General features: G+C 52.1%; 1 protein-coding gene across 3 annotated transcripts; it reads right to left on the minus strand.

Moving 5' to 3' along the window:
* Positions 1-1591: 1591 nt before the first annotated feature.
* SDHA (succinate dehydrogenase complex flavoprotein subunit A) lies at positions 1592-23675 on the minus strand. 3 transcript variants are annotated; one of them, XM_068990408.1, is made up of 15 exons: positions 23497-23673; positions 15538-15627; positions 14405-14566; positions 12413-12556; positions 12039-12203; positions 11006-11154; positions 10296-10420; positions 8692-8860; positions 7548-7743; positions 6762-6933; positions 5110-5228; positions 4170-4281; positions 3950-4080; positions 2460-2573; positions 1592-1875 (listed from the first exon to the last, which is right to left on the minus strand). In XM_068990408.1, the coding sequence occupies exons 1-15, from the start codon at positions 23557-23559 to the stop codon at positions 1789-1791; spliced, it is 1998 nt and encodes a 665-aa protein (XP_068846509.1). In that variant the 5' UTR covers positions 23560-23673; the 3' UTR covers positions 1592-1788. The 3 variants fall into 3 exon arrangements, with proteins under 3 accessions (XP_068846509.1, XP_068846510.1, XP_068846511.1); XM_068990409.1 differs by lacking the exon at positions 12413-12556 and having other exon boundaries at positions 15538-15624; positions 23497-23674; XM_068990410.1 differs by lacking the exons at positions 3950-4080; positions 4170-4281 and having other exon boundaries at positions 15538-15624; positions 23497-23675.
* Positions 23676-23753: the final 78 nt, after the last annotated feature.

Raw genomic sequence — 23753 nt, forward strand, 5'->3', positions numbered from 1 at the left:
TGGTTTTTCCAGTGGTCGTGTATGGATGTTGAGAGTTGGACTGTGAAGAAAGCCGAGTGCTGAAGAATTGATGCTTTTGAACTGTGGTGTTGGAGAAGACTCTTGAGAGTCCCTTGGACTGCAAGGAGATCCAACCAGTCCATTCTAAAGATCAGTCCTGGGTGTTCATTGGAAGAACTGATGCTGAAGCTGAAACTCCAATACTTTGGCCACCTCTTGAGAAGAGTTGACTCATTGGAAAAGACCCTGATGCTGGGAGGGATTGGGGGCAGGAGGAGAAGGGGATGACAGAGGATGAGATGGCTGGATGGCATCACCGACCCAATGGACATGAGTTTGGGTGAACTCCGGGAGTTGGTGATGGACAGGGAGGCCTGGCGTGCTGCGGTTCATGGGGTCAGAGTCGGACACGACTGAGCGCCTGGACTGAACTGTAAACAGCGATATGGCTACAGCTATTGCAGGTCTGACTCTTTTACGATGTATCTTACCTTTTTGCTTTTTTTGATCCCTATTAGAAATGATCTACAGCTCTCTGGGCAGAATTCTATTTCCTTGTTATCTTGACTCTTTTTCTTTTACTTTTCTGGTTTGTCAATTCGCTTAACATTTTCAGTATGAAATATTCTGTACCACATTTCCTTAACTAAAGGAATTCCACAAAGACTTACATTTCCAGATTACCCACTCCCTGGTGGTTTTCTTGATCTCAGAATACTCATGAAAACAGGTTTGTTTTTGGTTCAGAATTAGTGGCAGACATCAAGAAACGACCCTCATCAGTTACTCCTTTGCAACCATCAGCCCTCCAGTTACCCTCTCATGCCTCAGGGGTACCCATGCCAGCTTTAAATTCCTTGTCCTAACACTTCAATGTTGCTCAATGCCCATGTTAACACTTCCACCCAGCTTACAAAGTGCCCTGGCACGTACTTCCTCGTAGTGCCCACTGGCTGGGCAAAGCGGTCTGAGGCTGTCGCGCAGCCTTCCCACATGTCCTTTCCTCCTGAAAATCACCTCCTTCATATTTGCTGGACCACATCACTCCACACAGGTGGTTTTTCAAGTGTGGTCCTTGGTCATGTTATGAATGCAAATTCTCAGGCCCAATCCCAGGACCTACCGAGCGAGAAGTTCTGGGCAATCCCTAACCTAGAAAAACAGAATCTGAAATGAAGGAACCCAACTGCCTCAGACTGGATTCTACAGAATCCAACCCTGAGACAAGACCGGGCGAGGTGGCTCCAAGCAGCACCTGCAAGGGGGGAGAAGACCCATTTATGCCCACATCACCTTCCTGTAGTGTAGGTCATTTAAATACTTCAGGACACACGCTCAAGTATTAAACCATCCGCCTGCTAAGATCTAGCAGGTAATGTCTGTTGTCTTCACTTGCTGTCAAGCACCAAAACTCATGCCTTACGCACACACCATGGCAAAATCTCTGGACTTGGATGCAACAGAATAGAAAGGCAATTATGTTTTATATTTCAGGTCAATAAGCATGCTCGAGTCAAACAGTACAATGCTGCAGATGAACCTGGACGTGAACACAAGTCTGTAACTTACGTTTCATCTAGCTTTATTATTTCACGAGAAGGAGGCAGGGATGAAGGCAGGCGGAACACTTCCTGGCTGGTGATCACTGGCAAGTTACTGGCCTCTGGTAGGAATCTCTACCAGATGGCCTCCTCAGTCCGTCAAGGACACAATCAAGAGGGCGGTTATGACCTGAACCTGGGCGTGAGCTATTATACATAGTTACAGGAGCAGGGAGCCCCAGGCTCCTCAGTAGGAGCGGATGGCTGGGGGGACAGTGGCACAGTCGGTCTCGTTCAAAGTCCTGTCGATTACAGGTCTGTATTCCAGGGTGACCTAAAAAAAGAAGAGCCGGTGATGAGTTAACGGAGAGAAATGCACACACAACACTCTTGTGCTTTTGAAAAATCATAAAAGCAGGTTTGCAGACACATTTAGGAACTTAAAAACAAAGGTATTTACTAAAATATTCTTCGGTAATGAACTTGAGACTATGTAAGTTCACATATGGAATACAACAATTAAAATAACACTGTATCAAATTCTCAAGACTTCAAATTAAAACTTAAACTGAAAATGCTCAAAAAAGCAGGTAAAATTTTGTATACACTGTCATCACTTAATTACGTGTAAATCGTATTTGCAGTTTTTCCTACTTTTAAGTGAAAGTTTACATGCACTCAGCACTTGGGGCAACTGTTTCACAACGGTGGGTGGGAGGCGGCCTCTCAACCATCTGCCCCTCTCGGCTCCTTTCCAGGCAGAGCCTGACGGACAGTGTGCTTTCAGTGGCGTCTCTCATCTGTCAGTAGCCAACTGAAATCCACGCTGCTCCTTGCAGTTCGCCGAACGCTGACCCGCGTCACCCGAGGGCCAGGCCAGGCGCCCGTGTGGACAGGCGGAGCCCGCCCCCCACGCACCTCCCCAGTCTTGACGTCGACGTAGGAGAGCGTGTGCTTCCTCCAGTGCTGCTCAAACGGCTTCTTCTGCTGCCCCTGGACGGGCTTGGAGTAATCGTACTCGTCAACCCTCTCCTAAGGCCACAGAAAGTAAGTTTATTTCAGAAAATGCCATCAACAAATACCCTTTACAGCCAGACAACCAGGAAACACGGCAAACTTGTCATTCCTACTGAAACCAAGTGTGCAGACCTGACCCAGAAGAGCACATGGTAAGAAGTTGCGCCACCGGGCACCACGTGCAAATAAAACAAACAGGATCTGGGAGTCCTCTAGACACACCCGTGGGCCTTTACCGATGAGCTGCCAACCCCTCGCCCCAGGCTGGCCTGATCGAGGACCCCCGTCCATCCCATACCCCGAGAGCACTGATGAGGTCAGGCCCCCGAGCCACAGGGCCAGGAGCGGGCCTGCAGCACGGCGCGGCTCAGAACTCCACTTCTGCATTTTCTCTCCACAACCAGCGGATGGGTGGTAGAATTTAACTGGTCTTTTATGCACTTGAGTTTATCAAATACTTTTCTTGTCTTTCTGCTCTGTACTCTTTCAGACTTCAACTTTTTCTTTCAGCCTTTTAAATTTAAATGTTCTTAGCCATTTAAGTTTTCCAAAACTTTTACAGAAGCTGAATGCTATTAAGGAATACCCTGCATGTTGTAACAGGTAAGACGCACAAAGCCTCTTCAAACATCCACCCACTTGGCAGCTTCTGCTGAGCAACGCCAGACCTCTTGCCTGGGGCAATGGACACCTCCCTGACTGCTGCACCTGTACCCCAGGGAGGAGCAAGCGCCCCAACCCCAATCTGCTCCAGGTCTTCGGGGACATCTCAGCCACAGGAACCAACTGGCTTCCGGGAGCGGTTTCTGTCCTGGACACACAGGACGAGTGTGCTCACAAACGTCCTCCTCTAAGCACCTGGCAAATCTAACACAGCTCCGACTGGCGTCTTGTGGATCAGAAGCCAGTTCCTCCTGCTCAGTCTCTAGCTGAGCCACCCAAATGAGGTCCTGGACCAAAGACTGCCTGTCCGTCCTAAAGCAGCTCAGGCCCAGTAAATGTGCCCCATCCTAACCTGACTGCCGCCTCAAAAACCTCCTTCCAGGGAAATCTAACTACCACGTGCTGGGTGGACTTTTCTGCAGAATCTGGCGAGTGAGCTCGGCGTAAAAATCAGTTCATTAGATGAATAGTGAGCTGCGATGAGGCCCCACAGCTCTTTCCAGGCCAGGGGCAGCACTGGCTGCACCTCCGCCCTGGCCAGGCTTCGAGGCAGCAGTAGACACTGAGCGGAAGGAGAAACGGTACCGGAGCGCCGACACACGAGGACACAGGTGTGGCGATCTCAGGAGAGAAAGGCACTCTTCTCACAGCCCTGTGAGAAACAGAGCCCCGTGAAGGGAGTGAGGGCCGCAGTGACGGCTGACGGGCCGCCCGGGGAGAAGGCGCACCTTGAAGTCCTCCCTGGCGTGGGCGCCACGCGACTCCTTCCGGGCCTCCGCTCCATAGATGGTCTGCAGAGCACAAAGCATCAGGTTCTGCAGCTCCAGGGTCTCCACCAGGTCAGTGTTCCAGGCCATTCCTGCGCACACAAGGCGGCCGTTAGACGACACGGCCTGCTGAGCAAGTACCGTGGACCCTCCGACAGTGGGCGGGCCGCGGTGCACTCACCCCTGTCGAACGTCTTCAGATGCCGCAGGTCTCCGTAGAGGCTGCTGATCTTCTCACAGCCTTCCTGCAGCACACTGCCCACACGGAACACCGCGGCATGGCTCTGCATCGACTGTGACGTAAAACACCTGTAAGCTGTTAATTCACGTGGAGAAGCCACGCCAAGAACTCTTAAACCTTCAGGTTTTTTCTTACGCATTTCTTTTTTTATAAAATATTTATTTCAATAGAAAAACTAAAAAATTCAGACTGAATTTATTGCTCTGAATTTTGAAATGTAGTTGGTGAGAACTTTGAAAACCTGCTCTCTAAGCAACTCTCACGTATACAATACAGGAATACTGACTAGTCAGGACGCTGCTGTACACGCCAGGGCTTACTGATTTCCACCCTGAACTTGTACCCTGGACTGTCTTTCTCCATGCGTCTGTTCCCTCCCCCCTTACCACTCCATGAGGCCCCCCCAACCCGAAGCCCAGACTCGCAAAGAGAGAGCCACGGTCCTCTGGGAACGGCCACGTGCACCTCCTCCCTTTTGCTGGTGTCTGTGTCTATGGCCATAGGAACCATTCGGGCTTCTTTCCAGAAAACGCTCCCACACAGAAATCTCAAGCGGACAGAGCAAGGTCTCCTTCATGGAGCAAGATTCCCCCTACTAAAATAATCGGATTCCTAACTGTTTTAATTGACCTTGTGTTACCTGATAGATTAGCCACAAACCACAGGTACCTACATTTTAAAGTGAAATTAAAGAGAAAGCCATATCCCGATGCTAGGGAGCCACTGGTTCTGCCCTGGGCTGCCCCCTCCAGCTTTCGGTATGGAAAGCACGCACTTGTATCTTACATAGGCCTGAACATGCCTCTGGGACACGGCAACCCCAGGGCAGAGCTGTCGATACAGCTGGCCTCCTCACTCCAGAGCTTGTCCAGGTTCCTACCTTCTGCATGTTGAGTCGCAATTCCGATGTTCTTATGCTTCCATTGGCAAATCTCAATTTGTCAAGATTCATGACAGATTCTTCCCCAGCATTTGGTTTAATTGAGGGAACTTTATCTCCTTAAAAAAAAAAAACCCCACCAAATGTGTTATACTTTTTTCAGAGAGTTTGGGAAATGCACATATAATATTCTACCTGAATTACCCTGTCCCTGAGGAAGCATCTATTGACTTGGGGTCAAAGAGTAAACAAAAAAACTACATTTCTGATAAAAAGTTGGTGTCCAATAAGCAATCTTTGCATGAAAAGAACAGAAGCCAACAATCAGATGCAGGCAGGTGCCTCTTGAGCTGCTAACCTGCGGAGGAGAAGCGCTGCACACACCGCAGGAGAGCCGCCCTCACTCGCTAGACGGTGGGCGGCGGCGGGGGGCGGGGTGGATGGGAGGGACCTGGCCGGGGGTGCTTAACAGCCTCCAGGTGACCCTGGCCCTTTACCCTCAAGAGCTGCTGTTCTTGCCTTTCTAAAAAGATAAACACTTTGAGGGTTTTTAAGCTGTTTGGGGGTGACAAATATATTCTCTGCAGAAGGTAACGCACATAGGTGTGGCGTGCAGGAGACAAAGGCCTGCAGTCACTCTCTCTCCAAGGCCGAATGTTGCCTGAGCTCCTCCAGGTGGGCGGCTTTGCTCCCTTTTGTTTCAAATGCTTTAAAAACGTTGTTCTGTAAAACTTTTTCTCTTAGGTGTACACGTCTACAGATTTTAGTAACGCATACAGACTGCTGAGGCTGCCATGAGTTTAACATTTAGCCTAACTTAGTGTGGTTGCTGGTTCTGACAGGCAGAGCTGTGTGACCCTCCCCACAAGTGGACGCAGGCCCTTAACGACCACCCCACGCTCTCCTGCCCCAGTCTCCCTACTCCAGAACCCCACACACAAAATCACATACACGTGGCCTCCTGGGTCTGGATCACAGCACCTGACAGGCTCATCCGTGCTGCTACCTGAGTGGGTAGTTTGTTTCTTTTATTGCCAATTTCCAAAAGTTTTAAAAGTGCGACCACTCAGGTACAGAAGTAAACGGTATTCTTGTAACAATTCCTTCTCACGTCAAAAGACAAGGGAGCCTCGAGTGTTCGCCTCTGCTCTGAGAGCTGCTATGGGGCCCCCACTCTAGCAAAGTGGGCACCAGGGCTGATGTCAGACCAGCATGCGGCATCGCTTCCTCAGTAATTACGCTACTTTATGTCCACAAGGGGAAATCACAGGGAGAAACCCAGCCTCACTGGAGGGGAGAGCTGCGACCCAAGCTTCTCCTGTCTGTGTCAACTCATCCTTTTCTTCCTTAAGAGACGTAGTTGTATTTTGCTTCATTTATACCTACTATTTAAAACACTTCTTTGGAGATAATTCACACCAGGCAAGTAATATGTGATAAACCCCAATAATTTCTCAGGAGTGATTTCTGAGCAAAACGTAACAACTCCACCCAGCCTGTGTCTGTCTTGGGTCTATCACCATAAAAATCTCTGAATTTGTTTCTTCACTTCTGTGGGATAAAACCAGGACTTCCTCGCTCCGCCCCCTTCCCACTGTATGATGACAATGCAAAGCCTCTGCAAACTGCCAGGCTCCTGAAGAGGCAAGTACCAGGTCTGCAGGACTCTGCGATGCTCAGGGCGCACGCCCGGCCGAAGACCACCAAGTCCAGGAGCGAGTTTGCACCCAGACGGTTGGCGCCATGCACCGAGGCGCAGGCAGCCTCCCCGCATGCATACAGGCCGGGCACCACCTGGTCCCGGCCATTCACGTGCTTCAGAACCTGGGGAAGGAGACCAAGGTTAGCGAGCACGGTCTGCCCAGCTCCCTTTCCCTGCAGCAGGGGTAGAGAAAGGAGAAGTAAGACTGGACCTCCCTCCCCCCAAGACACTGCCCAGCCCCCTCCCTGGCCCTGTGCTGAGGTCTAAGGAACGCAATCTCATGCCCAGGAGACCCTCCCCGCCACCTGATGTGCCCCCGGAGCCCCACGCCAGCTGTGGGTGCGGCACAGAGAGGGCAGCAGGCGGGAGAGCACTCAACGGGGAGATGGAGGACCGGAGGCATCAGTGCAGCCAACCTCACCGGACGAGGGGCTGTAATAGTGACTAAAAAGCTCTCTGTGAGCTGCAAACCACCCACAGGAGTTAACTGTGAGGAGCTCACAATTTACTGCTGAAAACATGCACTCCTGTAGGAAACACTGCAAAAGACCTAACATGTGACTAAGGGAGAAGTAATCAAATGCCAACAGTTGATTAAGGCGCCAATGCAAACACTGGAGGAGCACCAGGGCCTCCCGCCCTCCAGCAGAAGCACCCGTCACACCACCGCACAGCACTTCTGGGCGGGGGGTCCCGTCACACTGCACAGCACTTCTGGGGGTCCCCGGCCAATCACCTGCCCCTTGTAGTTGGTGGGGATGCCACCCATGTTGTAGTGCACAGTGGGAAGCACGGGGATGGGCTCCTTGGTGACGTCCACGCCCGCGAAGATCATGGCCGTCTCTGAGATGCCGGGCAGGCGCATGGCCAGCTGCTCTGGTGGCAGGTGGTGCAGCTGCAGGTACACGTGGTCCTTCTCGGGCCCACAGCCTCTGGGGGAAGAGAACAGCAAGGCAACAGGTCAAGAACCACATCCAGGAAACGTGAGGTCACGGCGTCCTGGTGGCATGTCAGGCGCCACCTGCTCTGATCCAGGAGAAAGCGCCCCTTTCAGTAAGGCCACCTCTCTAGGGCATCTTTTCTCGGCAACCAAGCAGCAAGGTGGGCCCCAGGGGCTGCAATGCAGCTGTGAACACGGCAGGCACCCCACCTGCACCAGGCTCACACCTGAGTGCTGGGAGATCACAACCTGCTGTGTTCTGCTGGATGAATGAATGCATTAGTCCTTTCATGCCAAAGAACCACCTGTCTTCTTTCTCGTGCACACAGGTGATACCTCCAGAGGCCACACCCCAAGCATTTAACCAGCATCACCACAGCTGGCGCGGTGTCAGGGGCTCAGACCTCACACTGCTTCACAAAGAACAAATCCCACTCATCTTGAGAGCCCCCAACCACCCAGGGTTAAGCAACAGGCACTGGAAGCTCACCGTTAAATTCCCCTGGTGGCTCAGGCAGTAAAGAATCTGCCTGCCACGCAGGAGACCTGGGTTCAGTCCCTGGGTTGGGACCATCCCCTGGAGGAGGGCATGGCAGCCCACTCCAGTATTCTTGCCTGGAGAATCTCCATGGACAAAGGAGACTGGCGGGCTACGGTCCAGGGGCTTGCAAAGAGTCTGACACAACTGAGCGACTAAGCAGACGAAGGCACCACACACTCACACACATGAACTGGTCCACAGGTCTGAGAAGGATCCACAGTTAACTGCGAAACTTCTTGAACTACAGGTCTCCAGAGACCATGAACTGGCAGACAGAGGCAGCTGCACTCGGCCTCCGGGGTGGGTGGCAGGCTGACACACAGGAGCCCCCCAAGCCCTGCTGAAATGCAGACACGAACCCCAGCCACCAGAGGATGGGGCGGGCATGAGCACACAGACCTTCCCTCGCGGATTTCCAGGGTCATGGACCGGGACACGACGTCCCTAGATGCCAGGTCCTTAGCGACGGGGGCATAGCGCTCCATGAACCTCTCACCCTGGCTGTTGATGAGGATGCCCCCCTCTCCACGACAGCCCTCCGTGATGAGACAGCCAGCACCATATATGCCTGCAAAGAAGCAACCGATGAGACAGTTACACCCTAACAATCGCTGGGTCTATACTTCAGCAAATGCTTTTCCCAAGATACTCTGGGAGGAGCAAGGAAAGGGTGTGAAAGAGCACCCCTCCCAGGAGGGGAGAAGGTAGAGAACAAGCCAAGGCAGACGGCGATGCCACAGCCTAGAAGCGGCGCGGCCCAGCTGCACAGAAGGCCTGGTTGCAGCGTCCACGCAGTTCTGCTCACTGCCCTGACCGTGACTGTGCTGTGCCCTCTCAACACGGCAAAGTGCACATTTAACAGCTCAGGTTTTAACTGTTCAACACCACGGAGTTTTATTGACTGGTGAAAGTAAGGGAGCCCGGTTGGAAAGCTGGTATCTGCAGCAACTAAATGACTGACAAGGCTGCAGACTGCGGCAGCCCTCGTGGAGGCTGCACCCACCAAGGGCATTCCAAGGCTCCCCGGCTTCACAGGCAAGCGCACCAGCATCACGCTGGGAAGCGCAGGCCCAAACCCAAGTCTGGCAGGGTGGAGGGGGAGCTGCGCCGTATCTTCCCTCGACTTCGAAGTGCCCTCGACTTCCCTCACGGTGATGAGCACAAGGGTGTCCAGAGCTGGATGCAGTGTGTAGTCTGAAGCCTAACCCTTCAGTTAGTGTTCTAAAGGGTTACCTTGCTTCCTGTCATTTTTCAGATTTCCTAGTTTCAATGCTCATTTCTTCCAGTGGTTTCTCAAAAATTGAAAAGGAAGCCAAAAAGAAAAAAAAGCTCTAACTACAGAGAAAGCCAGACGTTTCAGACATCTTGCTGGTTAAACCAGCAGTAAAACTGCCACCTCACGCACTGGCTTTCCTCACCCACGCCAGGGTCGGGTGACAGAGCGTGCCCGGTTCTGAGCGCGGGGGTGGCTCCTTGGCCGGCAGGTCGCCCCCGGCACCCTCCCACGCTCGAGCGCGCATCGCCTCACGCGGGTGTCTCTGGCCCGGCCTGCCGCTCGGGCGCCGTGGCCCCAGAGGCACCGTGTGCTGTTTCTCCACCCAAACGCCTTCCCTCTGGCCCTGCCACCTGCCGGGCGCGGAAGTGCCGGTGCCGGTCACTCAGCCGCGTCTGACTCTTTGTGACCCCAGGGACTGTAGCCTGCCAGGCTCCTCTGTCCGTGGGATTCTCCAGGCAATACTGGGCAGCGTGAAGAGGCAGGCCTGCTCCGGCCTCCCAGGGGAGCAGACGGCCTCGTCGGGGAGAGGGACAGCCAGCTGTCACTGCATCGCTCGCGAGCGCGCCAAGGTGAGGTGGAGCTGGCTTCACCGCCCTGAGGGCCCTGGGAAGAAGCTCCTCGGGGAGGCCGTGGTTCAGGACTGAGACCCGAGAAAGCAAGTGTGTCACCGCAGAGGGGCCTTCCCACAGGTCCCGGTCACCTGAAAGACGAGCCTGACGCGTCCTACCTGTGGGGTGGAACTGCACGAACTCCAGGTCCTGGCAGGGCAGGCCAGCTCTGGTCACCATGGCGGTGCCGTCCCCGGTGCTGGTGTGCGCCGAGGTGCAGCTGAAGTAGGTGCGCCCGTAGCCTCTGGAAAACACAGGCCGGCAGAGCGGCGACTTCACAAGCGTCCCTGGGGCCTCGCTAAGGACTGAGGGGCCGCGCCCTGGGCAGCACCTCTGGTGCATCCTCACAAGCTGCCCTGGCCTTTAGGGCATGTCTGTGCTGGGTGATTCTCTGAAAGAACGCTCTTTTTACAGTAAAAAGTAAAAACGTTATGGATTCACTTCTTAAAAGGGTTAAAGTAACAGACTGAGATATAGAATATGGAATTTTACTTTCTTCATGTGAATAAACAGCATTTATCTACCCCAGAAATCAGTATAATCATAGCATCCACCAAAGCAAAAGAGAGGTTACTCCAGAAAGCATCACATGACCTGGCCTCGGTCTCCTCGAGGGTCCACCCAGCTGGGAACTGCTGACTCTTTCTGGCCATGCCCGAGGTAGCTGCTGGGGCTGCCCCTCAGGCCCGCAGTGGTACGAGCCAGCGGGTGACCCACAGCCTGGGCTGCACCGACCGCCCCGCGATGCCTCCATCCTCACTAGAAACAGGAAGTTCCGAAACACAGCTTGCCTGCAGAGAAGTCGAACACCACTAAGGTAGGCTCTCACCCGGTGGCAATGACGGTGTTCCTGGCCCTGATGCGGTGGATGGACCCGTCTTCTATGCACAGAGCGATCACGCCGCGGCACTCCCCGCTCTCCATCAGGAGGTCCAGGGCGAAGTACTCCACAAAGTAGCTGGTGTCGTAGCGCAGGGACTGAAAGGGGGAGAAGACGGAAAAAAGGGTCCTGCACTTGCAGCGGCACTGTAGACCTGACTGGTTAGAGACAACGACCTGAGGGGAGAGGGGCCACGCAGACCCGAGGGGAACAATGGGTTCAAAAAGGAGCCGCAGACTGCAGCCCTCGGACGCCAGCTCAACAGCACAAAGACCAGAGCCCAGGAGAGGGGGCTGCATGTGGGCCTCCATCTCAGCTCTCATCTCAGCCCTGAGAGGCGCCGGAGGCAGCACAAAGTCCCCCCTAGCCGCCGGGGCCGAGCCACGGACCACGGGGGTCCAACGTGGACCAGGCTGTGCCATGTGGCGCACGAGTCCCAGTAAAACGAGATGCTCAGCACATTTCCACCACAGCAGGGGGCGCATCCTAGACTGCGCAGCCTGGACCTGGGACCTGACAGCCCTGGAAAAGGGCAGGGCACCTGTCGAACCACCAGCCCCCGCGTGAACCCCCTCTAAGACTTGAAAATCAGTGACCGGTGCCCGCTGCAAAACAAGAGTTCAGAAGCAGCACCGTTCAGAATACTGATTACTGGGCCAAAGCTGGCCCTGATTAGTCAGTGACCACTGTCAAGTCACAGATCAGACTGAACAATTAAGTATTAAATCAATCAATTCAGGAACTCGGAGGTGGGGAAAGAGCTTCAAAATGCTCACTCTGTTCTTGAACTTTCATGATAGAGGCCAGAGTCAAACCTGGCATGTAATGACCCCCACTTACCTTTCCTAAAACAGATACTTTCAAATTAACAACTAACCAAATTACTTTGCCGCTCAGAAAGCGCCCCCTGGGCTGGTGGTGACTCGGCCTGGAGTGGCCTGCTCCCCACCCTCCACGGGAGGGCCACGCCCCGCTGCCTCACCCTTCCATACAGCGTGTGCAGCAGCGAGTGGCCCGTGCGGTCAGCCACGCAGCAGCAGCGGTGGGCCTGCCCGCCCTTCCCGAACTTGAGGCTCTGTCCGCCAAAGGCACGCTGGTAGATCTTCCCATCTTCAGTTCTGCTAAAGGGCATGCCGTAATTCTCCAGCTGAGGAACACAAAAGGAGACCCTAGGACTTTACAGGATACTCACAGCTAGCCGACACTAGGGCTTCAGCACGAATCCGCAGACCAGGGTGAACCCCCCCATGGAAAGGTCAGCCCCGGGGAGCAGCCCGCCCGTGACGGCGGCTCACTGCCGCCCAGCCGGTTGGCCCCCGGCTGCCGCCGCTGCGCCCGCAGCCGGCAAGGACGCACCTCCACCACAGAGGCGGGGGCCTGCTCCGTCATGTAGTGGATGGCGTCCTGGTCCCCCAGCCAGTCGGAGCCCTTCACGGTGTCGTAGAAGTGCCACCGCCAGTTGTCCTCCTCCATGTTCCCCAGGGCGGCATTGATCCCTCCCTGAAACAAAGCAGCCCGTGAACCACAGCAGGAACTCGGCTGCACCGTCAGCTCCCTTCCCACCGCCCCGACGGAACTGATGCGGACAAAGCCAGCTCCTCGAGTGCCAGCGTCTGTGAGGGATCCCACCGCCCGGCAGACTCCGAAGCAGGTCTCCCCCCTGCAACCCAGAGACAGTTTTGGAGTCCCCTAGCCCCAGGCGCCTCACCTGGGAGAGCGGCATGGGGCCTGAGGCCTCGGGGAGTTGTCTGGAGGGTCGGCTGAGGTCCCCTGGGTGAGGCTTCTTTCCTACCAAGCCTGGCACATGAAGGGGACTCAGAGCTGCCTACTGTTTTATGACAGTGTCCCCAGAGGTGCTTGTGCGCACAGGTTAAAGGCAGGAAGCGCCCACTGCTGAGGCGCAGAGCCAGGCCCCCACGCCCCTTCCCCTGCTGGGCACTGCCCCGCCCACTCCCACAGCCAGCCCTTCAGTCACGAGGAGAGCGCAGCACGGAGCACACGTGGGCAGCCGGCAGCACCCCCCGACCCCGCCTGCTACTCCTCTTCACGTGGCGTCTTTCTCTGACCGCCCGCCCCCACTGTTATTCAGCTGTAACTTCTCACGAAGACGCTCCTGAGCTCCTTCCGCAGCTGCTGCTGCGGTCCCTCAGCTTGCCGTGTGTTTTGCTACCAAGCTGATGCTAGCATAGAGCAGGGAGGCTCGGCCGGACAACATGCGAGTTAACTCATTCCCTCCTCCCTCCTCCGACTCTACACTCAAACACATTCCTGATAAAGAAAAATCTGAAGTACTAGGGTAGCAGAATATTGAAAGCTGGTTTCAAATGATGTGAAAATCAAATTGCCTTCCAAAGGGGTTATATAAATTTACATCTTCCCCAGCGATGTAAAAAAATTCCTGTTTCCCTACAGCCTTGCCAAGAGTTTTGTCAAACTTGGCGTTTTGCTCACCTAGTAAGTAAAAAATTCTCAATAAATAAATAGTGCAAAACTACACAGCTGAGCGCACACACAAACGTTGTCATCCTTCCCCAATTAGGCGTTCCTTTCTTGGGAACCAGCATTCAAGTCACTCTACGCTTTCGTCATTCTGTCTTATTAATACTGCACTCCACCTGAAAACTGTATTATTTTTGCAATACTATTTAAAATTATCTGTTTACAGCTATTCTTCCTTTTAGACAATGAATTATTCACAGAAGCTTATTACTTATTCTTCAGTTTACAAAGCACAGCTTTCGAACAAAGTATCGGGATAGCTCGGTGGCTGAAGAAGGCTGCTGCTCCAGGTGCGGTGGCGACAAGCAGCCACTGGCTCCAGAGCCAGCACATCCTCTGCTGTCCCAGCGAGGAAGTGTGCCCAAATGCTAGGAAAGACGGCCACGTGTGGCCCTAGGGCACCCCCTGCCCGTCAGCCGGGCACTACCTACCGTGTGCCTAGAGTGAAAAATCACAACCATAAAGTCACGTAAGTTCCCACCTCACTCGCCCCCTTCCCTAAACCCAGAGCAGCACAGGCCACTGCTCTCTGCTGCACCTTCGTGCATCATCAGAGCCCACCCCCAGCGCTGGAGGCTGGCCCCACGGCTCCGGCAGACACAGGGCGAGCGCACAGCCCGCTCGTTCACGTGGGGCGAGCGCATGGGAGGAGGTCACACCGCGATGGGGGCAGGCGCGGGGGCGTGACTGGAGCGGAAACAGGAGGGATGCGTCCCCAGGCGCTGGGCGGTGACAGCGGGCAGACAGCCCTGGGGACCGAGTGCCAGGAGCAGAGGGGGCACAGTGCAGGGCAGGGCTCCTCGAGCGGCACCCTGCAGGCACTGTGAGCACGACAGCGCCTTCTCATACCTGGGCCGCGACAGTATGGGACCTGGTGGGGAAGAGCTTCGTGACGCAGGCCGTGTTGAAACCTGCTTCGGAGAGGCCGAACGCGGCCCGCAGGCCTGCCCCCCCTGCACCGACCACCACGGCATCAAACTCATGGTCCACGACTGGGTACTGTGCAGAAATCTGGAAAAGAAATGTCCCCGTTAATCACTGGTTCAACTAGGCCAGACACTGAGGCTGTGGTCACGGTGAAGGACCTCAACACACATGAGTCGCTGCCACAGCCGGAGGGCCTCCATCGTGCTGGGCTGCATACCAGGCACGGTAGGAACGGCAGACACGGTGGGCACGTCCTCAAGTCGAAAGGGTGCTCCTATCACAGCAGAGCACCGACCCCATGGAGCCGGGACCCCCACCATCAGCTGAGAGGCCGGAAACTCACAGCACGGGCCCACAGGTGCAGGGGGCAACGCCACAGATCAGAACACCAGTTCCACCTATGGCTTCTCTTTACAGTCACCATTTTCCCTCTTTTCTTCTTACGCTTACATCTGTATACACGTGGTAGACAAGCCTAGGCTTATAGAGAGTACAGGCCACGATTTGCAAGTTTCCATGGAAACACTGAAGGGTCATCTCGTTTAGATAAGCACGGTTGTTCGCCTGGGAGACCACCCACCAAGAACCCAAGTATGTTCCAGGCCCACACTGTGTTTACAACTGAGAAGGTGCCAACCAGCACTCAGAAACCACTGTGAGTGCCTATGGAAGCGGCCTCAGAAGCAAACTCCGGTTACTTCAACAGGGTGCAGAAGAGCCTCGTAAACACAGAGGAGCCCATGTTCAGCTGAGAAGGCGTCTGCCACCTCGCATTCCAGTAAATGCTGTTCACCTGGCATCTGTATCTGGTTGTTTTGTTTACTTCACCTGAGGTTTAATTTGCTTATAGATACACAAGAGCTACAAGCGAAAACGCCAGTGTCTCTGTTCACGTCTGAACTGTAATTACTAAGACACCAAAAATAGTTTGAGTATGAATTAGAAAGAGAATTTAAGTAAAAACCTGTGTGTTACTCAAGTACACAAATAGCTGGTATAGAACACTACTCTGCTAAGTCAAGAAAATCACTGAAAACCAAGAGCCCTGAACTTACCGCATCTGAAACTTTAGCGGACGACTTCTTATTGCCGTCAACGGTGAAGTGAAAGTTGCGGGCTCCTGTCTGCCATGCTGCCGGCCGCTTCTGAAACACAGGGGGAGGGCTGCGTGTCTTCACGGAGCCGGGGACTCCCAATCTCCTAAGCCGCCAGCCTTCTCACAGACCCGGGTGCACGCCCTCATCCAGAACCCTTTCTTGGAACCCTCCACTTAGCTCCGAAGGTTAAGGGAGGGGCTGAGGACCCAGGCCCGCCCGGCTTGAGGAAGTGGTAACCAGCAAAGGCCCTTCCACATGAAGCTTGTTTCCAGACAGGACATTCACTGACCCAGGAAATGTAAAAGGTACACTTTCACATTAATTTCTTGACTTGAGGTACTTAGTGCAGAAGGGGAAGGACACCTGTGCTGCCTAAGCGGCAGGTCTGCAGACGACCGAGTGCTTCTCCCGGGTCCACCCAGCCCTCTCCACACTGGCCCCCACCCTGCACATGGGGCCTGCGGCTCACTGCAGGAGGCGCTGACAGTGAGGAGGGGGCAGTGAGGCTGCAGAGCAGGCTGCCCCGGGGCGGGCCCTCCATGGACACACGTCCAGGCCCCGAGACGCTCCTGGTCCTGTGTCGCCCTCTCCACACCTGCACCGGCTCAGCCGCATCCCTGCCTGTCATACTTCGCCTTCATACCCCCTGCCTGGACAGCTGTCCCCGGTCTGTCCCTGGCCAAGCTCTACAACTGCAAGCCTCAGCTAAAATGTCCCTTCCGACAACCATTTACAGGAAATGGTGGCAATGAAATCACAACCCAGCGAGAGAGGCAACATTCTGCATGGACTAAGAAAGGTCCACAATTTAGGGAACAAGTCTTTTCATTCTGCTTACCACATTTTAGCAGACTGATAAAAGAGACTTAGAACATTCTGAACAACAGTTTTGGGAACTAAATACATTCAGCAATGACAAAAGGGACATCTTCAATTATTCTTCAATTGGAAGAGATGTTTCAATTTTGTGGAGACAAGAAACTATGCTTTGGGACAAACACGTGGATTATAGGGAGAATTTCCAAATACAAAATGAACTGCAACCAAGTTGTTTGAAACCGGACAGACTTCTGTAAGATGAGGAACTCTGTCAGGGCTGGACGGCCCGGCTGACCACCAGCGAGCAATGCCAGAGGCAGGAGGCTCCCCCTAACTCAGGAACTGAGTGGTGGCTGATCAGACACCTGAGTTCATCTGAACAGCTCTACTTAAAAAGTGTAGTTTCTTGCATTTTTAAGTAGATTCGAACTGGTAAGAGTGACGTCCTTGAATTTTTCATTTGTAATGTTAAGGTATTTGTTTTTTTTTAGTACATTTGTTTTTATTGACAAACTAATTTAGTTTTTTCCTTTAGATGTGCATTTAAAAGAATACTCTCCAGCTTTATTACACTTTTTTAAATGGTAAATTTGTATTTTAACATAAACCAAGTCCCTGAAAGAATTTCAATACAAATGCTCTTGAAAACATCATAAAGTACTGCGACTGAACTGAACAATAAAAATGTAGCCAACAGTACCAATAAGAATAGTATACTTTGTGATACCAAGTTAAAATTAAAATAGAAACTGTGAGATTCCCAAAGTACTTACTTCTTTCCAGGATGTTCACACTGAATAAAGACAAACACACACATCCACATGGTTAGCTTAAAAAGCAGTCCCTACTGTAATGAAATCGGTAACAGATTATCACATTACACAGATTATCCCATGGAAAACAGTAACACGATTTTTTGTACCTAAATCAGATTTGGGGAGTGATTTCAGAATTTGGAGAGTGCAATTTAATCCAATTTCTGTCTTTAGAGAAAACTCATTTTATGCCACTTATTATTCTCACATTTTTTGAAGACAAAAAAATCAACCATTTTGCAACAGGGTAACATGAAAAAGAAAGCAGAAATCTACCTAAGATATTAACAGAGTTAGCATAAAAGTACAGGACACTGAATCAGGACAATAAAGAGAGAAGCAAGCGAGAAGGGCAGACACTCACCTCCCCAGCTGAGCCAAGTGCAGAGCCCTCATCCAGCACAGCTCCCCGTGGGTCAGGACCCAGCACAGCTCCCTGTGGGTCAGGACCGAGCAGCTACTCTGCAAGATCAGGTCCGAGCTGCGCAACTACAGAGCTGCACAGAAAGGGTTCTCAAAATGGCTGCACAACCACACTGGGAGAACTGAGGGTGCCCGCAGCGGGGTAAGGGAACCGAACCCTTCAGAGCAGTCGCTCAGTCGTGTCTGACTCTTTGCCACCCCACGGACTGCAGCACACCAGGCCTCCCTGTCCATGACCAACTCCTGGAGTTTACTCAAACTCATGTCCATTTAGTCGGTGATGCCATCCAACCCTCTCATCTTCTGTCGTCCCCTTCTCCTTCCCGTTAATCTTTCCCAGCATCAGGGCCTTTTCAAACGAGTCAGTTCTTAGCATCAAGTGGCCAGAGTATTGGAGTTTCAGCTTCAGCATCATTCCTTCCAATGGATATTCAGGACTGATTTCCTTTAGGATGGACTGGTTGGATCTCCTTGCAGTCCAAGGGACTCTCAAGAGTCTTCTCCAACATCACCTTTCAAAAGCATTGATTTTTGGCGCTCAGCCTTCTTCACAGTCCAACTCTCACATTTATACATGACCACTGGAAAAACCATAGCTTTGACTAGATGGATCTTTGTTGGCAAAGTAATGCCTCTGCTTTTTAATAAGCTGTCTAGGTTGGTCATAACTTTTCTTCCAAGGAGCAGGTGTCTTTTAATTTCATGGCTGTAGTCACTGTCTGCATTGATTTTGGAGCCCCCCAAAATAAAGTCTCTCACTGTTTCCATTGCTTCCCTATCTATTTGCCATGAAGTTATGGGACCAGATGCCATGATCTTAGTTTTCTGAATGTTGAGCTTAAAGTCAACTTTTTGACTCTCCTTCACTTTCATCATGAGGCTCTTTAGCTCTTCTTCACTTTCTGCCATAAGGGTGGTATCATCTGCATATCTGAGGTTACTGATATTTCTCCTGGCAATCCTGATTCCAGTTTGTGCTTCATCCAGTCCAGCTTTGCTTATGATGTACTCTGCATATTAAGTTAAATAAGCAAGGTGACAATACACAGCCTTGACGTACTCTTTTCCCAATTTGGAACCAATCTGTTGCTCCATGTCCAGTTCTAACTGTTGCTTCTTGACCTGCATACAGACTTCTAAGGAGACAGGTCAAGTGGTCTGGTATTCCCATCTTGTGAAGAATTTTCCACAGTATTTTGTGATCTACAGTCAAAGGCTTTGGTGTAGTCAATAAAGCAGATCTTTTTCTGGAATTATCTTGCTTTTTCGATGATCCAACAGATGTTGGCCATTTGATCTCTGGTTCCTCTGCCTTTTCTAAACCCAGCTTGGACATCTGGAAGTTCACGGTTCACTTATTGGTGAAGCCTGGCTTGGAGAATTTTGAGCGTTACTTTACTAGCATGTGAGATGAGTGCAATCGTGCAGTAGTTTGAGCATTCTTTGGCATTGCCTTTCTTTGGGAATGGAATGAAAACTGATCTTTTCCAGTCCTGTGGCCACTGCTGTTTTTTTCCAAATTTGTTGGCACATTGAGTGCAGCACTTTCACAACACCATCTTTTAGCATCTGAAATAGCTCAACTGGAATTCCATCACCTCCACTAGCTTTGTTCGTAGTGATGCTTCCTAAGGCCCACTTGATTTCACCATTCCAGAGTGTCTGGCTCTAGATGAGTGATCACACCATCGTGATTATCTGGGTTAAGATCTTTTTGTATAGTTCTGTGTATTCTTGCCACCTCTTAATATTTTCTGCTTCTGTTAAGTCCATACCACTTCTGTCCTTTATTGTGCCCATCTTTGCATGACTATTCCCTTGGTATCTTTAATTTTCTTGAAGAGATCTCTAGTCTTTCCCATTCTATTTGTTTTCCTCTTTTTGTCTGCATTGATCACTGAGGAAGCCTTTCTTATCTCTCCTTGTTATTCTTTGGAACTCTGCACTCAAATGGGTATATCTTTCCTTTTCTCCTTTGCCTTTCCCTTCATTGTGGGATTCTTGCCCAGAGCAGTAGATATAATGCTCATCTGAGTTAAATTCACCCATTTCAGTCCATTTTAGTTCGCTGATTCCTAAAATGTTGACGTTTACTCTTGCCATCTACCGTTTGACCACTTCCAATTTGCCTTGATTCATGGACCTTACATTCCAGGTTCCTATGCAATATTGCTCTTTGCAGCATTGGACTTTACTTCCATCACCAGTCATATCCACAACTGGGTGTTGTTGCTTTGGCTCCGTCTCTTCATCCTTTCTGGAGTTATTTCTCCACTGATCTCCAGTAGCATATTGGGCACCTACTGACCCGGGGAGTTCATCTTTCAGTGTCCTATCTTTTTGCCTTTTCATACTGTTTGTGGGGTTCTCAAGGCAAGAATACTGAAGTGGTCTGCCATTTCCTTCTCCAGGGGACCACGTTTTGTCAGAACTCTCCACCATGACCTGTCTGTCTTTCTTGGGTGGCCCTACACAGCATGGGTCACAGTTTCATTGAGTTAGACAAGGCTGTGGTCCATGTGATCAGTTTGATTAGTTTTCTGTGACTGTGGTTTTCAATCTGCTTGCCCTCTGATGGAGAAGGGTAAGAGGCTTATGGAAGCTTCCTGACGGGAGAGACTGACTGAGGGGAAAACTGGGTCTTGTTCTGATGGGTGGGGCCATGCTCAGTAAATCTTTAACTCAATTTTCTGTTGAGGGATGGGGCTGTGTTCCCTCCTTGTTATTTACCTGGGGCCAAATTACGGTGGCGGTAATGAACATAATGGTGACCTCCTGCTACCCTCAGTGCACCCAACCCTGCAGCAGGCCACTGCCGACCACACCTCTGCCGGAGACTGCTGGACACTTGCAGGCAAGTCTGGGTCTCTCGTCGGCGGGGGCTGGGTGGGTGGGTGGGGGGGCACTGTTCCTTCCTCCTGGATCCTGGTGCACACAAGGTTCTGTCTGTGCCCTCCAAGAGTCTGTTTCCCCAGTCCTGTGTAATTCCGGCAGCCCTATGCGGGGTTAATGGCAACCTCCTCCAAGAGGGCTCACGCTGTACCCAGGTCTGCTGCACCCAAAGCCCCTGCCTCTGCGGCAGTCCACTGCTGCCCGTACCTCCGCAGGAGAACTACCCCCTTCTTTACCAGCAAAAATCAATGTCTAAAATGGACAAAATGCACCTGCATCTTAGCTAGAGAAATGGGTGTGAACAGCAGGCATCAATACCAAAATCAGTTCAGAACTGATTCCACTAGAGAACAGGTTTAGGGAAGGAAGTGGTCTTCCTTCTTCTCACTTACGAGAACTTCTATACTCACTTTTTTTTTTTTGCTTACTATGTGCAATTACTTTCACTTAAAATTTAAAGGTTTTTCAAGCACGAATGTTTAAAATGGTAACTGAGGGTAGGCTGTGAGCTGCAGGCCCTGGCACGGAGGAACACCACACAAGTTTCACGTGTTCCCTCACAGAACCCTCAGTAATCAACAGAGAAGTGGAATCTTTCCAGGGTATTGGATCTGCCTGGCAGGCTCCAGATCCTATACTTTCTCTACCATCCAGGGATCCTTGGGAAAACATTTCTGGGCTTCCAAAATAAGATGAATATCCAGGTACATACCAAAACCAGCCACATTTTTTCAAATGAACCAGGAAAAGCAGGACATGGAATGCAGAATCGAAAGCCAGTGCATTGTAATTATTCCAAGAAACAAAGCGAAAGGGTACTAGCTACTACAGCGGCCTAAATAATGTGACCCTAAATATGCCACTCGGAGAAGGCAACGGCACCCACTCCAGTGCCCCTGCCTGGAAAATCCCATGGGCGGAGAAGCCTGGTAGGCTGCAGTCCATGGGGTCGCTAAGAGTCGGACAGGACTGAGTGACTTGACTTTCACTTCTCACTTTCATGCATTGGAGAAGGAAATGGCAACCCGCTCCAGTGTTCTTGCCTGGAGAACCCCAGGGACGGGGGAGCCTGGTGGGCTGCTGTCTACAGGGTCGCACCGAGTCAGACACGACTGAAGGGACTCAGCAGCAGCTGCAGCAGCAGATATGCCACTAGCACATATTCAGAACAATACTTTTGAATAAATTGACTTATTCTAGAACAGCTTGCTGAAAATGGAAAAATATCACCTGAAGTTAAGCAGCAACTATCTGAGGTTACTGGTTTTACTCTTCCTTTCGATTTAACTTCTTTCAAGTAGTGTGCAAATCTGTGTCAGTGCATTCGGACAATTAAAAAGGAAACAAAGGCAAAATAGGTTTGATAATTTTGTAACTCGAAAGTAGCTGTAAATATGACTTGAAAACACCACAGAATTGAATAAATTTTCTGTGGACTTTATTCAAATTATCCTTATTGAGTACAGTCCTTGAACAGAGAGAGATTATGAATTCCTTTCTTTTTTTGTTCTGCTAATTTGCTGGTTCTGTTCTTGCCAACCTTAAACTCCATTAAGCAGCTTGTAGACAGATTAATTTACATAGGTGGAAATAATTTTAAAAGCTACCTTCATCAAGATAAAAGACTTTAAAACTCAAGACCATCTTTGGTAGATCTAACCTGTGGTTTAATTTTGCTAACTCTCTCTCGCCATTTTGTTCACAAGCACCTGAACAGAAGACCCTGGTGAAGAATCATGAGACAGTGAAGCACAGGACTGGCAGTTAAGAGCAGATTGCACTAAGGTCACTTCCATATCAAGCCAACAGGAGAGGAGAGGTTTAGGCTCCAATCTGTTGTGTGAAACTTTCACTTTCAGCTAAAACCTCAAAGCTGAATTCCGTCCAGCCCAGCCTGGATAAAGAAAGGTCAGCAACACGTACATAAACTGTCAAAGAGCGAGTGATGGGTGAAGGGCAAGCACAGGCTGGAATGGCTGGAATAAGGATCGCTGGCCTCCAGTCCAGGCTGACAGACCTGTCCATTCTTCCCCAATGACCACCAGACCAAACCGCCATCTCACCTAACAAGAAGGGCCCATGCAGAAGTCTGGTTATGCTTGGTTGACTAAAACTACCCCACTGACCATGGACTTCATACCCTGCTTGTGGACCCCCTGCTATCCTTGTGTCTTAAAGCCCAAGATTTGAGGGGCTGGGGGGAACCTCCGCTCAGTAAGCATCAACAACATGGGACAACATTTAAAACACTTTCTGGGGTTGGCAGAATGTCCGACTCAACCTCCTCACATTTAAAAATAACCTCTAACATCAAAATTTTAAAAAGAAAAAAACTGTGGGTATAATTATAGGCACAAATCAAGTCTACATTGTTGAAAGCCTTGCTAACTAGGTGGCTGAGCAAGTTCACATAACGGGACCAAGTAACTAAACCCTCTAAATTCAGTGTTTCAGTAAAACTCCAGAGGATCAACTCAGAAGACTTAACTGTCAGGAGTGGAAGGGACACGGTCCAGCAGCCAGGCCTTGGGAAACCACAGCGCGGACCGACCGAGTAGGGCTCGCCGGGCTCCGCAGGGAACGCCCAGGAGGACATCGGCCCCGCGACCGACCCGGTCGCTCTGCGGCCAGTGCCCAGGGGCCGCGCAAAGCCCCAGAAGCAAAGCCGAGCCGAGTGCCGGGGCGCTGCTCAGACCGCACCCCACCGGCCCCACGGCCGTCCGGCTGCCCCGGGCGCGTCCCGCCGCGTGACCTTGGGCGGCCAAATCTTCGAGCGCGCCCCCGCGGCTGGGCAAGCAGCCTCGCAGCCGCGCCGGGCTCCCGGACGGGCCCCGGGGCAGTGACCTTCACCGCGCCGCAGCCCGGCCGGCTCCGGAACGTGCGGTGGGCCCTCCCCAGCCCGTTTCGCCGCGAGGCAGGGGACCTGGGACCCGGTGTCTGCCGCGCCCTGTCCGCGGCGGACACTCACCGTGCAGTTCAGCGCCAGGCGCCGGGCGCGCAGCAAGCGCGACACAGCGGCAACCCCCGACATGTCCGCCCTCCGGAGCAGTCGGTACGTCCCGCGCAGACCGCGCCTGCGCACGTCGCCGCGCCCGGGGTCTTACGTCGCCGCGCTCGAAGTCTTAGGTCGCCGCACCCTGGGTCCTACGTCGCCGCGCCCGGGGTCTTACGTCGCCGCGCCCGGGGGTCTTACGTCGCCGCGCCCGGGGCCTTACGTCGCCGCGC

The sequence above is a fragment of the Capricornis sumatraensis genome, chromosome 18 (assembly GCF_032405125.1).
Source record: "Capricornis sumatraensis isolate serow.1 chromosome 18, serow.2, whole genome shotgun sequence".
In the NCBI taxonomy this organism is placed as follows: domain Eukaryota; kingdom Metazoa; phylum Chordata; class Mammalia; order Artiodactyla; family Bovidae; genus Capricornis; species Capricornis sumatraensis.